The following is a 17,822-nucleotide window of genomic DNA, read 5'->3' on the forward strand; positions in this document are numbered from 1 at the left end:
TGTTCAGAGGAAGGTCTGAAATCAGATTTACAGCCAGATATCAGTAAGAACCACAAAGTTCACATTCAGTATGTTTGCCAAATGAAATCACAATGCTGCAAACACTCAGTTGTGAAGAAGAATCAGATTGCATTGGAAATGTTAACTCTCTCTCAGAAGCTGCCAAACCTGCTGAGGATTTCCACAACTTTCTGTTTTCACTTCACATTTCCAGCTTCTGCAGTGTTTTACTCAAATTATTATGTTTTTGAAATACTGTTACATAACCAGTTAAGGGTAAAGCAATTGTCACCATTTAAATGTCCAAATCAGTGATATTTATTTGTTTAACTGAGACTGGGCTGTTCAGGAGCCATGTCAGAAATCACTTCACAGAAAATATAGTGAAATCTGGAATTCTGTTCAGATTCTGTCAATAGAAACTATAAAAACTGATAGATTGAAGTTTGTGAGACAAGAGTATTAATGGTTATAGAATCAAGGGAGTTGGATGGATTGAAAAACAGATCAGGCATCTGCAAACTGGAGCTTCATGTCTGAGGTTGAACTGATTCTGGTTTTGTTTTGAAGGTGGTGTTAGTTTCCTGTCCTGTCGATTATCTCCACACCCGTGGGTAATTTGCTGGAGGTGAGATAATCTTTATTTGTGTCACAAGTAGGCTTACATTAACACTGCAGTGATTAACTATGATTAACACAAACTGATTTGACTTGATTTTTATTCCGAATTTAATTTCTTATAACAGGCTTGGAGTTTATGCATCATAATAATAACGGTCTTTATTATTGTCACAAGTAGGCTTATATTAACACTGCAATGAAGTTACTGTGAAAATCAACTAGTTGCCACACTCCAGCGCCTGTTCGGGTAAATTGAGGGAAAATTCAGAATGTCCAGTTCAACTTACAATTCACCTCACGTCTTTCAGGACTTGTGGGAGACCCATGCAGACACGGGGAGAATGTGCAGACGCCGCACAGTGACCCAAGTGGGAATCAAACCCAGGTCCCTGGTGCTGTGAAGCAACAGTGCTAACCTCTGTACTACCGTGATGGGGAAAAGGGTTCATGCAGTGACACAGCCCTGTCTGATCCCAGTCTTCGCTGAGATAGTGTCTGGGGTGTGTCCATTGATGAGGATCATGGCTTGTGTGTCATCATTGTGCAGGCGGAGGATGGTGGCCAATTTCTGAGGACAGCCAAATTTGAAGAACATACTGAATAAAACATCACTTTGACGGTGTGAAGTGCTTTTGTGAGGTTAGAAAAGACCAAGAACTGTGATTGATGCTGTTCCTTGTATTTACCTTGGGTTTGTCAAGTAGTGTAGATCATGTCTTTGGTGCCTCCATGAAGGGAGAAATCCTACCTGTGACTTGGGAAGGAGCTCTTTGGCCACGAAGAGGAGATCATTGAGGAAGATCCTGGCAATGATCTCTGTGGCAGACAGCAGTGAGTTGCCTGTGCAGTTACCACAATCAGACTTGTCTCTCTTGAATATAGTCACAGTGTCTCTGAGATCCCCCGGCATGCATCCATCTTCCCAGGTGAGGAATATGAGATTGTGTAGCTATGCCAGGAGTGTAACCCCGCCATGCTTCAGAATTTCAGCAGCGATTCATTCTGCTCCAGAGGCCGTGTTGTTTTTCAGGTGTTGAATGGCTTTTTCACTCTGCTCCCGATTGGGGTCCAACGTGGACTGAGCTGGACGCGATACTGGGGAATGGACTTGAGGACGTTAAAGCCAAAGACAGAGTCTCGGTCGAAGGGTTCTTCAGAATGTTCCCTCCAGTGAGCACTGACTGACTCTCTGTCCTTGATGAGTTCCCCTCCACACTTTGCTCTCAGCCATTGCCTGCTTAGGTCATCAATTGTATTGGCAGCGCTGGTGAAACCGTGCATGCCATTGCTTTCCATGAGCTGTTGGCTATCCCTCACTCTTTCTACCCTCTAAAGGCTTCAGAAACTTGGAAACTTGGAGCAGGCACCTCAAAGGCACTGGAGCAGTACTTCCAGCAGTGCCTTCAGAAGATGCTCCAAATCCAGGGGCAAGGAGGGCGATCCAACAGAGGGGAGGGAAAGAGAAAACTGGGAGTGGGGGAAAGAAAGTTGGGGGCAGATGTTAGTGTAGTGGCCATCACTAAGGAGAAGGTGCTGGGGAAGCTGAAAGGTCTGAAGGTGAATAAATCACCCAGACCGGATGGACTACACCCCAGGGTACCGAAGGACATAACTGCGGAGTTTGTAGAGCCATTGGTGGTGATCTTTCAGGATTCACTGGAGTCAAGGGGCTCCCAGGGGACAGGGAAGTGACGAATGTAACACCCCAGTTTCAGAAAGAAAAGAGATAGAAGATGGGAAATTATAGGCCGGTTAGTCTGGATGGGATTACGGAGTTCTTGGAAGTGCATCGTGAAATAGGACTGTCAGCACGGTTTCATCAAGGGGAGGTCATGCCTGATGAATCTGTGAGAATTCTTTGAGTAGGTAAAAACAAAGGAGAGCCAGTGGATGTGATCCATTTGGGTTTCCAGAAGGCCTTTGACAAGGTGCCATACAACAGGCTACTAAATAAAGATAATAGCCCATGGAATTAGGGGCAAGGTACTGGAAAGGTTAGAGAATTAGTTGACAGGCGGCGAGTGGGGATAAAGGGGTCTATTTCAGGATGGCAGCCGGGGACTATTGGGGAACCACAGGGGTCAGTGTACATTAACGATCTGGAAGAAGGTATAGAGGGCACTGTTGCTAAGCTTTCAGATGATAGAAAGATGTGTAGAGGAACAGGTAGTGTTGAGGAAGTGGAGAGGCTGCAGAAGGACTTGGACAGGTTAGGAGAGCGAGCAAAGAAGTGACAGATGTTATAGAATATGGAAAAGTGTGAGGTTATGCACTTTGGAAGGAATAATCGGGGCAAACTATTTTCCAAATGGGGAACGACTTCTTGTTAGGTGAATTGGACATTCTGAATTCTCCCTCTGTGTACCCGAACAGGGGCCAGACTGTGGCAACGAGGAGATTTTCACAGTTGCAGGGTTAATGTAAGCCGACTTGTGACACTAATAAAGATCATCATTATTATTATTACCTGGAGTTCTGTGTACAGTTCTGGTCGCCACATTATAGGTAGGATGTGATTGCACTGGAGGGGGTGAAGAGGCGATTCACCAGGATGTTGCCTGGGATGGAAGGTTTCAGTTCCGAAGCGAGGTTGGATAGGCGTGGGTTGTTTTCGCTGGAGCAGAGAAGACTGAGAGCCGACCTGATCGAGGTGCACAAAATTGTGAGGAGTATGGTCAGGGTGGATAGGGAGCCACTGTTCCCCTCAGTTGAAGGGTCAGTCACAAGGGGACACAAGTTCATGGTGAGGGGCAAGATGTTAAGCAGGGGGGTTGAGGAAAAACCTTTTCACCCAAAGGGTGGTGACGGTCTGGAACGCACTGCCTGGGAGGGTGGTAGAGGCGGGTTGCCTCACATCCTTTAAAAAGTACCTGGATGAAGACTGGCATGTCAGAACATTCTAGGCTATGGATCAACTGCTGGCAAATGGGGTTAGGTCGGTAGGTCAGGTGTTTTTCGTGTGTCGGTGCAGACTTGATGGGCGATAGGCCTCTTCACTGCTGCTGTTGATACAATGTTAGGTGGCATTGTCGGCAGCCCAGACGATGGCATAAAATTGCAAGGAGATATTGACAGACCAGGTGAATGGGCAAATTTGTGGCAGATGGAATTCAGTGTAATCAAGTGTGAGGTTATCCGTTTTGAACCAAAAAAAGAATAAAACCGAGGACTTTCTAAATGGAAAGAGGTTAAGTACAGTGGATGTCGAAGGTGCACAGATCCTTAAAATGCCACGAACAAGTGCAGAAATCATCAAAAAGGAATGCCAGCATTTATATCTAGAGGATTGAAGTATAAAGTCACAGAGGTTATGCTGCAGCTATACAAAACCCTGGTAAGACGCCACTTGGAGAACTGTGAGCCATTCTGGGCACCACACCTTCGGGACGATATTGTGGCCTTGGAGGGAGTGCAATATAGATTTACTAAAACGATACGCCACGATACCTGGACTACGGGGGTTAGGTTACGAGATAGATTATTGATTGATTGGTTTTATTTATTGTCACGTGTGCCGAGGTACAGTGAAAAGTATCGTTCTGCGGACAGTCCATAAAGATCGTTCCATACATGAAATAAACCCATAGGACCTACATAAATACAGAGGCAAGGGGTGAGCATACACAGTGCATTCCTACTCAGTAGAGAAGATGTGTGAAGAGATCAGTTCAGTCCATAAGAGGATCATTCAGGAGTCTGGTAACAACGGGGAAGAAACTGTTGTTGAACCTGTTAGTGCGTGTTCTCAGACTTTTCTCTGATGGGAGAAGTTGGAAGAGAGAATAACCCGGATGGGAGGGGTCTTTGATTATGCTGCCCACTTTCCCAAGGCAGAGGGAGGTGTAGACAGAGTCAGTGGATGGGAGGCAGGTTCGTGTGATGGTCTGGGCTGTGTTCGCGATTCTCTGTAGGTTCGTATGATCTTGGACCAAGCAGTTGCCATACCAGGCTGTGATGCAGCCAGATGGGATCCTTTCTATGGTGCATCTGTAAAAGTTGGTAAGAGTTAATGTGGGCATGCTGAATTTCCTTAATTTCCTGAGAAAGTATAGACACTGTTGTGCTTTCTTGGTCGTAGAGTCGGCGTGGGTGGTCCAGGACAGATTGTTGGTGATGTGCACACCTAGGAATTTGAAGCTGTCAACCATCTCCACGTCGAACCATTGATGCAGACAGGGGTGTATACGATGCTTCGCTGAAGTCAATGACCAGCTCTTTAGTTTTGCTGACATTTAGGGAGAGATTGTTGTTGTTACGCCACTCCACTTGATTCTCTATGTCCCTCCTGTAGGTATTGAAGATGTTGAGGGATATGATGGATAGTGTGTGAAAACGGTGCTGAGGTAGATCAGCCAATGATCCCATTGAATGGTTCAGCAGGCTCGATGGGCCGAATGGCCGACTGCAGCTCATATTTGTTGTGGTCTCCTGGACAGGAAGCTGTGAGCTTGGATTTGTCAATCAGCCTGAATCAGCACCTTCAGGAGAATAGGGAGGGTGAATATTAGATACAGCAGAGTGAGAATAGAGGGAGAGTGTGTGGAATGGAGATTTTCAGCTTTCAGGGAATAAGAGAGGAAAAAATGTGACATAGAAACTAGAATTGTCTGTTCTGAGTTTCTATCCTGTACTGACAGTGATGAGTTTTGTAAATTGTTTTTACAGGATATTAGATGAGGAATTACAGACAGAAATCTAAAACATCAAGTCTCGATCTCACAGTCACTCCCTTCCTTGGAACCTCACTATCTCCCGCCTTTGAATCGAGAAGGAGAAATGTTTTCCCGAACTGTCAGCTAAAGATTTCAAACATCAGCGTGACAGGAAAAGCACCGAGACCCACACAACACACACCCGGGTGAGAGTGTTCCAGTGAACTGACCGTGGAAACATCAGTGTGACTGGAAAAGCACCGAGACCCACACAACACACACCCGAGTGAGAGTGTTCCAGTGAACTGACCGTGGAAACATCAGTGTGACTGGAAAAGCACCGAGACCCACACAACACACACCCGAGTGAGAGTGTTCCAGTGAACTGACCGTGGAAACATCAGTGTGACTGGAAAAGGACCGAGACCCACACAACACACACCCGAGTGAGAGTGTTCCAGTGAACTGACCGTGGAAACATCAGTGTGACTGGAAAAGGACCGAGACCCACACAATACATACCCGAGTGAGAGTGTTCCAGTGAACTGACCGTGGAAACATCAGTGTGACTGGAAAAGGACCGAGACCCACACAACACACACCCGGGTGAGAGTGTTCCAGTGAACTGACTGTGGAAACATCAGTGTGACTGGAAAAGGACCGAGACCCACACAACACACACCCGGGTGAGAGTGTTCCAGTGAACTGACTGTGGAAACATCAGTTTGATTGGAAAAGCACCAAGACCCACACAACACACACCCGGGTGAGAGAGTTCATAGAATCTCAGAATTTACAGTGCAGAAGGAGGCCGTTTGGCCCATCGAGTCTGCACCGGCCCTTCAAAAGATCAGCCTGCCTAAGCCCACACTTTCACCCTATCACAGTAACCCAATAACTCCACCCAACCTTTTCCGACACTAAGGGCAATTTATCAAGGCCAATCCACCTAACCTGCACGACTTTGGACTGTCGGAGGAAACCAGAGCACCCGGAGGAAACCCACTCAGTCACGGGGGGAACGTGCAGACTCCAAACAGAGAGTTCCAGTGAACTTACTGTGGAAAGAGCTTTAACCAGTTACACAGCCTGAATAAACATAACATTCACAGTGAGGAGAGACCATACCCGTGTTGTGTCTGTGGAAGAGGCTTCAATAGATCATCCAACCTGGAGAGACACGAGGAGACCCATAACATGGAGAAACCGTGGAAATGTGGGGACTGTGGAAAGGGATTCCGAGCCCCATCTGAGCTGGAGACCCATCGACGCAGTCACACTGGGGAGAGGCCATTCACCTGCTCTATGTGTGGGAAAGGATTCACTCAGTCCTCCAGCCGGCAGAGACACCAGCAAATTCACACTGGGGAGAGGCCATTCACCTGCTCTCAGTGTGGGAACGGATTCACTCTGTTATCCAGCCTGCGGACTCACCAGCGAGTTCACACTGGGGAGAAGCCATTCACCTGCTCAAAGTGTGGGAAAGGATTTACTGAGATATCCACCCTGCGGACCCACCAGCGAGTTCACAATGGGGAGAGACCATTCACCTGCTCTCAGTGTGGAAAGGGATTCATTACTTCATCCACCCTGCGGAAACATCAGCGAGTTCACACTGGGGAGAAGCCATTCACCTGCCCTCAATGTGGGAAAGGGTTCCGTTTATCATGCACTCTGCGGATCCATCAGCGAGTTCACACTGGGGAGAGGCCATTCACCTGCTCTCAGTGTGGGAAGGGATTCATTACTTCATCCACCCTGCGTATCCATCAGCGAGTTCACACTGGGGAGAGGCCACTCACCTGCTCTCAGTGTGGGAAGGGATTCAGTGATTCATGCACCCTGCGGAGACATCAGCAAGTTCACACTGGGGAGAGGCCGTTCACCTGCTCTCAGTGTGGGAAGGGATTCTCTCGGTTATCCACCCTGCGGAGACACCAGCGAGTTCACACTGGGGAAAGGCCGTCCAACTCTCAATGTGAGACGGGATTGCATGCTTGATCGGACCTGCTGTGACACCAACAGTTTCACAATCGATTCCAGAGGTTGGATTCTGCTGTTATTGTTTCTGCTCTACACCCAGGACTGCATTTTGTTCATTCTGACAGGTGGTCAGTTGGGATGGTCGGAGGGTTTCTTTCTGCTGGACTGGCCGGTCTCACCACTTTGCCTCCAGTGGGCTGATGCTCTTTGAGCCTTGTTGCTAATTCCTGGCTTCAAATTGCACAAGGATCGCAGAATGAAAGCGTGTTTGGAAGTTGAAAATATTTATTTTCCATTTCTGTTTCAAACCCCTCAAAGCGGGCCACGTTGGCATGGAGATGGACCCTGGTGGTTACATTTATTTGTGCGTTACAGAAGAAAACTATCAGGATGTCAGGATTAGGGTAGCACAAGTGATTAGCACTGTGGCTTCACAGCGCCAGGGTCCCAGGTTCGATTCCCTGCTGGGTCACTGTCGTGTGGAATCTGCACGTTCTCCCCGTGTCTGCGTGGGTTTCCTCCGGGTGCTCTGGTTTCCTCCCACAATCCAAAGACGTGCAGGTTAGGTGGATTGGCCATGATAGATTGCCCTTAGTGACCAAAAAGGTTAGGAGGGGTTATTGGGTTACGGGGATAGGGTGGAAATGAGGGACTAAGTGGGTTGGTGCAGACTCGATGGGTTGAATGGCCTCCTTCTGCTCTGTTATGTTCTATGTTCAAGATGAGGGTCAGTTTGTCTGAGGTGGACTGGGAAACTGATTGGTGCAGAGAATACCTAATATTTAAGGAATTATGAATTCCCGTGGCGGCTGTGAGGGAGTAAGTCGCACATTTGGTGGCTCCCGCTGTGGCTGGACATTTGGACCTTTCCCCCTGACTTTTTTTCGGTTTTACACGCTAAACTCTAAGGTGGAGGCAATTGGGCACTGTTTCCACATATTGGTGTGTGGAAAAAAGAGCCAGACGTGCACAAAAGGCAGAAACAAGAAGACAAGCAAGGGCTGGGTTGAAGCTGCAGCAGAAGACAACATGGCTGATGACTGGATCCCTGGTGTGACGGCCCAGCCATCAACGGAGCAGTTGATGCAGGTCATCCAGGATGGCTTTGCAAGGCAAACACAGGACTGGCTACATCCGATAAAAGAGTCGATTGATCGGCTGGAACACAGATTGGACGCCCAGGATCGGGCGATCCAGAAGCTGGAGAAAGTGCTAGCGATCAGGAGGAGCACCAAACGGTGGTGGAGCTGGAGGTGGGGATGCTGAAGGATCAGCAGAAAAGGCTTCTGGAGAAGGTAGAGGACCTGGAGAATAAGTTCCGCCGGCAGAACTTAAAAATCGTTGGACTCGCGGAGGGGACTGAGGGAGCTGATGCTGGCACATACGTCGCGGGTATGTCTCAGAAGCTTTTGGGAGATGGGGCATTTCCCCGACCTGTGGAGGTGGACAAGGCATACAGAGCGCTGGCAAGGAAGCCGCAGCGGGGGACCCTCCGAGGGCGATGGTAGTTAGGTTCTACAGGTTCCTTGACAAGGAATGTATTCTTCAGTGGGCCAAGTGTACGCGGAGCTGTAAGTGGGACAATGGTATCCTGTGCGTTTACCAGGACCTGAGCGTGGAGGTGGCCAGGAAGAGGGCCAGCTTCAACCAAATCAAGGCAATCTTTTTTAAGAAGCAGGTGAAGTTTGGGTTGTTGTATCCGGCTCGTCTCTGGGTCACATATGGGGACCAGCACCATTATTTCGAGTCGCCCGAGGACGCGATGGACTTTGTGAAAAGAAAAGGGCTGATGGCGAACTCAGAACTTTTTGAACTACGATGTAACTTTTTGATGCCTGTTTGTCTTTTTTCTCTTCTGTATTTGAGTTCTGTTTAAGAAGGGGGAAGTAAAAGTTATTTGTTTCTTTGTTCTGGTGGGGGTGGGTGGCAGTGCCTTTTACTTTGAATTGCACTACTGTGGGATTTTCTTTTAACTGGGTGATTGTTTGGGGACGGCTAGATGAGAGAAGTTGTTTGGATGAGGGGAGGGAGGGAACAATAGATGGGAGACTATCTGGCGCCAGAGGCGAGGGCCACCAAGCTCGCTGGGTGAGCTAGCTCACGGAAGCAAAGTGGGGGGGTGGTATATGGTTAGTTTATGGCATGGGTTAGGTTACAGAGTGTTGTTGCTGGGAGAGGGGAAGGGGGGTAGTTGTTCTGCTGACGAGGGAGGGACTTGGGTTGAGGGACAGAGTGGAGGTCGGGGCTGCCGGGGGGTGGGCTGGAGGAGGCGCGGCGCCAGACACAAAGACTGGAGGGGTCGCGATTTTGATTAACAAGCGGGTGCTATTTGAGGTGGGCAGCATAGTTTTGGATGGGGAGGTCATTATTTTATGGTTAGTGGTAAGCTGGAAGAGATGAAGGTAGTTTTGGTTAACGTGTATGGGGCAAATTGGGATGACGTGGAATTTATAAAGAGGAGTTGGGGAAGATACCTGACCTGGACTCGCACAAGTTGGTCATGGGAGGGGACTTTAATACAGTTATCGATCCCGGTCTGGATCGGTCGTTTTCAAAAACGGGTAGGGTGCCATCAACGGCAAAGGAACTGAAAGGGTTCATGGAGCAGATGGGGGGGGGTGGGGTTGGGGGGGGGGGGGGGGGGTTGCGGGGGGCGGTGGATCCATGGAGATTTAGGCAGCTGACGGTGAAGGAGTTCTCTTTCTACTCCCACGTACATAAGGTTTATCCCCGGATCGATTTCTTCATCTTGAGCAGGGCTTTATTGGCGGGGGTGGTGGATGCGGGGTATTCGGCGACTACTGTCTCTGATCATGCTCCACATTGGGTTGAACTGTAGGTTAGTGAAGAAGGTTATCAGCGCCCGCAATGGAGGTTAGATGTAGGGCTGTTGGCGGATGAAGCGGTGAGCGAAAGGCTGAGGAAATGCATGCAAAATTACCTGCAGGTAAATGACATGGGGGACGTCTCAGCAGCGGTGGCCTGGGAGGCGCTGAAGGCAGTGGTGAGAGGGGAGCTGATTTTGATCCGGGCCTACAGGGATAGGACAGATAGGGCAGAGACGGACCGACTGGTAAAGGAGATTTTGCAGATAGATAGGAGGTACGCGGAGACCCCGGGGGCAGAGCTTTTAAGGGAACGGCGGAGGCTGCAGGCTGAGCTTGGCGTGCTGACCACAGGGAAGGCAGTGGAGCAGCTTAGAAAGGCAAGGGCAGCGATCTACGAACACTGGGAGAAAGCCAGCAGAATGCTTGCACAGCAACTCAGAAAGAGGGAGGCAGCTAGGGAAATAGGGAAAGTAATTGATGGGGAGGGGAACTTGGTGGGAGATTCGGCAGGGGTGAACAAGGCATTCAGGACTTCTATAGTAGGCTGTACAGGTCGGAGCCCCCCACGGGGCCGGAGAAGATGAAACGTTTCTTGGAGGGGCTGACTTTCCCAAACGTGGGTAGGGAGCTGGTAAAAGGGCTAGGGGCCCTGATCAGGGTGGAAAAGATATTGGAGGGCTTGAAGGCCATGCAGTCGGGTAAAGCAGGGCCAGACGGGTACCCAGCGGCATTCTATAAAAAGTTCTCCGGGATATTGGGGCTGGTCAAGGTTTTCAATGAGGCAAGGGACAGAGGGGTTCTGCCCCCGACGATGTCACAGGCCACAATTTTGTTGATTCTGAAACGGGACAAGAACCCGGAGTTATGTGGGTCTTACAGGCCGATATCCCTGCTGAATGTGGATGCCAAACTGCTGGACAAAATTTTGTCCTCCAGGATTGAGGATTGTGTGCCGGACGTTATCATGGAGGACCAGACGGGGTTTGTTAAGGGCAGGCAGTTGGTGGCCAATGTAAGAAGGCCCCCGGAAAGTAGGGAGGTGGAGGTAGCAGTTGCGATGGATGCGGAAAAAGCTTTTGACCGGGTTGAGTGGGATTATTTATGGGAGGTACTGGGACGATTCGGATTTGGGAGGGGCTTTATCGACTGGGTCAGGCTGCTGTATCAGGCTCCTGTGGCAAGTATACGGATGAACGGGACAACTTCTGACTATAGATTGCACCAGGGGACGAGACAGGGATGCCTCCTCTCCCCACTGTTGTTCACATTAGCTATAGAGCCACTGGCAATTGCTCTGAGAGCTTCAAGTAGTTGGAAGGGGCTGGTCCGGTGTGGGGGGTGGAACACAAGAGTCTCGCATTATGCCGACGACCTGCTCCTATACGTTTCGGATCCAATAGAGGGGATGGACGAAATCATGGGAATATAAGGGGAATGTGGCCAGTTCTCGGGGTACAAACTAAATATGGGGACAAGCGAGATGTTCGTAATTCAGGCGAGGGATCAGGGGAGGCGACTGGGTGAGCTGCCGTTTAGGTAGGGGACAGTTTTAGATATCTAGGTATACAAGTGTCGTAGGACTGGGGCCGGTTGCCTACATTGAACTTGTCCCGTTTAGTAGAGCAAATGCGGGACGACTTTCGGAGATAGGATGCACTCCCGTTGTCGCTAGCTGGGAGAGTGCAGACGGTGAAAATGACGGTCCTCCCGAGATTTCTGTTTGTATGTCTCCCCATCTTCATTCCGCAGTCCTTTTTTAAGCGGGTCAACAAAATTATCATGGGCTTTGTGTGGGCGGTGGAGGTAGTAGTTGCGATGGATGCGGAAAAGGCTTTTGACCGCGAGTGAGGAAGGCGATGCCCGAGCGGAGTCGGGGAGAGGGGGAGCTGGCGCTGTCGAATTTTAGTAACTATTACTGGGCGGCTAACATAGCCATGATTAGGAAGTGGGTGGTGGGGGCGGTGTCAGCCTGGGAGCAGATGGAGGCGGCTTCGTGTAAAAGCACCAGTCTGGGGGCGTTGGTAACGGTGCCTCTGCCGTTCCCGCCAGCGCGGTACTCCACCAGCCCCGTAGTGGAGGCTGCCCTGAGAGTTTGGGGACAATGGAGGAGGTATGTGGGAGCATCGGTCTGGTCCCCAATTTATGATAATCATCGGTTTGACCTGGCGAGCATGGATGGGGGGGTTCCGAATATGGTGGAGGGCGGGGATTGAGAGGATGGGGGATTTGTTCATAGAAGGGAGCTTTCCGAGCATGAGGTCTCTGGAGGAGAAATTTAGGTTGGTGAGGGGGAACAATTTCAGATATCTACAGGTGCGGGACTTTCTGCACAGACAGATACCATCCTTCCCACTCCTGCCACTAAGGGGGATCCAGGTCAGGGTAGTTTCCAGAGGATGGGTGGGGGAGGGGAGCGTCTCTGACATCTACAAAGTACTCATGGAGGCAAAGGAGACGCAGACAGAGGAGCTGAAGCGTAAGTGGGAGGAGGAGTTTGGAGGTAAGATGGAGGATGGCTTATGGGCGGACGCATTGAGTAGAGTCAACGCGACCGCAGCATGCGCCAAGCTTAGCCTGATCCAATTCAAGGTGGTCCACCGGGCCCACATGACAGTGGCCCGGATGAGCAGATTCTTTGGGGTAGAGGACAGGTGCGCAAAATGTGCGGGAGGACCAGCGAACCATGTTCCCATGTTGTGGGCGAGTCCAAAACTTAGGGGATACTGGCAGGGGTTTGCTGACGTCATGTCCAAGGTATTAAAAACAAGGGTGGCGCCGAGTCCAGATGTGGCGATTTTTGCCGTGTCGGAGGACCCGGGAGTCCAGGAGAAAGAGACGGACGTTCTAGCCTTTGCTTCCCTGGTAGCCCGGAGATGAATACTGCTAGCTTGGAGGGACTCAAAGCCCCTGAAGTCGGAGACCTGGCTATCGTACATGGTGAGCTTTCTCTGCCTGGAGAAAATTAAGTTGGCCCTGAGAGGGTCACTCTTGGGGTTCGCCCGGAGGTGGCAACCATTCATTGACTTCTTCGCGGAAAATTAATCGTCAGCAGAAGTGTGGGGGGGGGGGGGGGGTCAATTAGGCAGGTCCTGGGGTGATGGGAGTTGTATTGTTCCATGTAAATTGTTTATATTGTTGTTTACAATGCCAAAAAATACCTCAATAAAATTGCTTATTAAAAAAAAATATTGAAGGAATTATTACATATTTATCAGGGGGTCGGTTTGCTCAGTTGGCAGGATGACTGGTTTGTGATGCAGAGCAAGGCCTACAGTGAGGATTCAACTCCCGTACAGGCTGAGTTTATTCATGAAGGCCCCGCCTTCTCAATCAAGCCCCTCGCCTGAGGTGTGCTGACCCTCGGGTTAAATCACCACCAGTCAGCTCTCTCTCTGTCAAAGGGAGAGCTGCCTATGGTCCTCTGGGATTTTTGGACTTTTATTTCACATATGTACAACAAATATAGATTCCTTTAAGGAACAAAAATCATTCCAACAGGAAAAAAAATGTAACCGCGGCGAACAAGAAAAGTTAAAGATCCCATCAGATCAATGGAAGAGGCTCACAACCTGGTCAAAATAGTAGTAAACCTGAGGATTGGGAATTTCCGTGAGAATTCAGCAAAGGAGAACCAAGAAACAGATAAAGCAAAATATAATATGAGAGCAAACTGGGGAGAAACATAAAAAACGACTGGAAAAGCTTCCATAGGAATGTAAAAAGGAAAAGATTGTCAAAGACAAATGTGTCCATTTCAGGCAGAGACAGGACAGTTCATAATAGGGAATGAGGAAATGGCAGAGAAACGAAACAATGTGTGTCCGTCTTCACAGAGGAAGATGCAAAAATTTCCCCAAAACACTAGAGACCCAAGGGCCTCGTGAACACAAGGGTCTGGAAGAGATAAGAATTAGTGAAAAAGTAGTACTGGAGAAATTAATGGGGTTGGGAGTGAATAAATCCCCAAATGCTGATGATCTACATCCCAGTGTTGCAATGAGGTGGCTGTAGAGATCGCTATTCCTCATTCTAAATTCTCCTGGCTCTATCTGAATGGACAAACCTTTGTCTGAGCCAAACGTTTCCTTTTTACGTACCTACAGAAGCTTTTAGTCCATTTGTATGTATTTTGCTGGTTCACATTCATATTCTATTCTCCCTCGCTTTCTCAGTATCTTGGTCCTTTGCTGTATTATAAAATCCTCCCAATCCTCAGGTTTATTATTATTTCTGATAACTTTATCAGCCTTTTCTTTCAATCTTATCCAATATTTCACTTCCTCTGGTAGTCACGGTTCTCTGGCCTTTTGGGGTTCTTGTGCCTTGAAGGAATGTAAACTGTGTAATAATGATTGAAAGTCTATCCATTGCCTGTGGACTGTCACACCTTTTAATGTATTTACCCCAATCCACCTCAGCTAATTTGTCCCTTCTACCTTCATAATTTCCTTCAAACTTAATACTCTGGCTTCAGATTGGAATACCTCATATTCAATATTCTGGTCACTCATCCCTAAAGGTTATTTTTCAGCGTGATTATCAATTAGCCCTTTATCATTGCATAATATTAAATCTACAAAAGCCTGTTCTCAAGTTGGTTCCTCAACTTACTGCTGTAGATAACTGTCCCTAACACACACACCGGAAACTTGTCCTCCACAGCATCAGTGCTCATTAGGTTTACCCAGTCTATATGCAGATTTAATGTTGCCCATTAATGTTTTACCCATTCTGCATGCTTCTCTAATCTGATTAATACCATGTCCCACACAACCCCTGCTGTTTGGTGGCCTACAACAGCTCTTACCAATGTTTCCTGCCCCATGCTGTTTCTTGGCTCCACCCAAACATATTCCACATTTTGTATTCCTGATCTGAGATCCACCCTTACTAATGTTCTGATGCCGTCCCTTATTATCCGAGCAACACCACCTCCTTTTCCTTTTTTCCTGCATCATCAACAAACTCAGTGACCATACCTTTGGTCCTGTCATCAAAGTCATTGATATGAATTGTGAAACGTTGATGTTCCAGCACTGATCCCTGTGACACACCGCTCATTACATCTTGCCAACCAGAAAATGGCCTATTTGTGCCTACACTCGGTTTTCTGGCAGCTCGCTAATCTTTCCCTGTGAAAGACAGTTCTGGGATTAAAGACTGCCAGACGGCGAAAAGAACGGAAGTAAATCCTCGGGAATGAATCATCACTTTGGACTGATTCTGAGACAATTAAGTTTCGACTTCCAGGGCAGACTAACTAATCGTGGAGTGCGACTTTAGATTGTGTAACTTTGGTACGGTAGCACAGTGGCTAGCCCTGTTGCTTCACAGCGCCAGGGTCCCAGGTTCGATTCCCACTTGGGTCACTGCCGTGCAGAGTCTGCACGTTCTCCTCGTGTCTGAGTGGGTTTCCGCCAGGTGCTCCAGTTTCCTCCCACAAGTCCTGAAAGATAATAATCTTTATTATCACGAGGTGGCTTATATTAACACTGCAATGAAGATACTGTGAAAAGCCTGTAGTCACCACACTCTGTTGACTGTTAGGGTACACAGATGGAGAATTCAGAATGTCCAATTCACCTAACAGCACGTTTTTGGGGGCTTGTGGGAGGAAACCAGAGCACGCGGGAGAACCCCACGCAGACACAGAGAGAACGCGCAGACTCCACACAGTGACCCAAGCCGGGAATCAAAACTGTGACAATGGAGCAGTGAAGCAACAGTGCTGACCACTGTGCTACTGTGTTGCCCACAATGTGCTTGTTAGGTGAATTGGACATCCTGAATTCTCCCTCAGTGTACCCGAACAGGCGCCTGAGTGTGGCGACTAGGGGATTTTCACAGTAACTTCATTGCAGTGTTAATGTCAGCCTACTTGTGACAATTATAAAGATTATCATTAATATTATAAACGGGCTAAGTTAAAGTAGCTTCTAGTTTATTTGTTGCATTAAAAGTCATAAAACGTGAAGTCCGTTGTGTGATTCTTTAATTTGTTGACTAAGAATTCAATTTCTTTTTCTTGCTGACCTGCATGGAGGTTCCAATCCACAAATGTTGACTTCCCATTTGAGTCTCGGGCACCTTTCTGTCTGTATCGCTCGTGTCAATGACAGCCAGGTGATGGAGCTGAGGGCTGAATTTAGCGGAGCATAAAGGGGCCTATCCACTAATACACAGGAAGGCACTGGAGGCCTGACTGGGAAACGGATCTCGTACTAATCGGGGGGGGGGGGGAGGGGGGGGGGGTGACTGGGTCTGATCGTAATGCGACCCCCAGGGTTCAGTGCCCCTGTGTCCAAAGCACGGAGTCGTAGGAATGGAGTACAGAGGAGCTGAAGGAAAACCATTTGGGACCAGAACATTGTGAACATCCTGTTACTCTGGTTGTCTTTAATCCTCAAGTAATTTTCTGTTAGTTTTTTTTAACCATGTTCTGTTTCGTCAATTAACTTTTAACCAGAAAATATTTGAATTTGTTGGACTTTTCCTGATTAAATATGTTCACTTTTGGGAGAGTGGGTGAGAGGGGTTGACAGGCTCTTTAACAGAAAGTGAGTCCCTCTAAGGTAATTGGTAAAGGAGCCAGAGGGGTTGAGGAGATTTGATTTTTCTTTTGACACAGTGTTTGAAAATGGGGTTCAGGGAGTCAATTGTGACTGACTAATTTATCAAGGTTCTCTGAGGAAGTAACAAGGGATGTCAATAAAGGGGAACCTGTAGATGTGCTTTATCTGGATTTCCAGAAGGTATTTCCCATTGTGCCCCATCAAAGGTTATTACACAAAATAAGAGCTCATGGTGTGGGGTCAACACATCAGCATAGATAGAGGATTGGTTAGCGAACAGGAAGCAGCCAGTAGGTATAAATGGGTCATTTCTGGGTGGGTAAGATGTGACAAGTGGAATGTCACCAGGACCAGTGCTGGGCTCTCAACCATTTACAATCTGTATGAATGTGTTGGATGATGAGATTGAACGTATGACTCAAATGCAGGCAGGGAAGTAATTTGTGAAGTGGATTTAAGGAGTCTGCAAAGGACTACAAATAGAGAACGTACAAACTGCACAGAGTCACCCAAGGCCGGAATCGAACCCGGGTCCCTGGCACTGTGAGGCAGCAGTGCTAACCACGGACTGTCCCTTTACGGTCGCTGGGCCAAACTCCTGGAATTCCCTCACAAACAGCACAGTGGGTATACCAACACCACACGGACAGCAGCAGTTCAAGAAGGCAGCTCAAGGACAATTAGGGATGGGCAATAAATGTTGGCCTCGCCACATCCCATGAAAGAATAAATAATAAATTCCTACCATGGCGATTAAACTATGTTCCTGTCATGGGACGGTTCTTGGGCACCGAGTGGGCAGGGCTTCAATCTCCCTCATGGGCTCCCTCCCCAATGACCGCGCACACGCACTACAGCTTATCGCCCCTCAGCAAAATGGCGGCCGTTAACCTGGGCCTTTCGTCGGAGAACTGCCACTGCAGCCCGTTGTTTGCGAGCGTGGATCGGTAGCTTTGAATTCTTGTTTCTGGGCCTACGCCGGGTATTTATGAAGCCTCTCAAACCACCCGCCAATATTATTGCTTCCAGCTCACCTGCAGTTTCTAATTCTAAACTGCTCAGAATTCTGCACGGTGGTGCAGTGGTTAGCACTGCTGTCTCACAGCAACGAGGTCCCATGTTCGATCCTGGCTCTGGGTCACTGTCCGTGTGGACTTTGCACATTC

At 48.5% G+C, this 17,822-nt stretch overlaps 2 protein-coding genes and 1 long non-coding RNA gene across 4 annotated transcripts in view; 2 read left to right on the top strand and 1 right to left on the bottom strand.

Annotated features, from left to right (window-relative positions):
• LOC140418996 (uncharacterized) overlaps positions 1–17,822 on the top strand; it is a 56,883-nt gene continuing 39,061 nt past the window's right edge. The window contains exons 1-2 of one of the 2 annotated variants that reach the window (XM_072502716.1): positions 1–43; positions 571–628. The gene's annotated coding sequence lies outside the window, so the exon portion shown is untranslated. Of the gene's footprint in view, positions 44–570; positions 629–17,822 lie in introns of those variants that run through there. The other variant, XM_072502718.1, reaches the window with a different exon arrangement.
• On the bottom strand, positions 4,100–15,115 carry LOC140419012 (uncharacterized). The gene is made up of 2 exons (XR_011945477.1): positions 14,182–15,115; positions 4,100–5,099 (listed from the first exon to the last, which is right to left on the bottom strand). It is a non-coding gene; the product is annotated as an uncharacterized lncRNA (long non-coding RNA).
• Positions 6,299–9,310, top strand: LOC140418999 (uncharacterized). The gene has a single exon (XM_072502722.1). It carries the CDS (start codon positions 6,471–6,473, stop codon positions 7,272–7,274), a length of 804 nt encoding a protein of 267 aa, XP_072358823.1. The 5' UTR covers positions 6,299–6,470; the 3' UTR covers positions 7,275–9,310.

This window comes from Scyliorhinus torazame, chromosome 5, assembly GCF_047496885.1.
Source record: "Scyliorhinus torazame isolate Kashiwa2021f chromosome 5, sScyTor2.1, whole genome shotgun sequence".
NCBI classification, from domain to species: Eukaryota; Metazoa; Chordata; class Chondrichthyes; order Carcharhiniformes; family Scyliorhinidae; genus Scyliorhinus; species Scyliorhinus torazame.

What these genes read in the sequence shown, in the direction of transcription:
- LOC140418999 (XM_072502722.1), top strand. Translation starts at nt 6,471, where the DNA reads ATGGAGAAACCGTGGAAATGTGGGGACTGTGGAAAGGGATTCCGAGCC.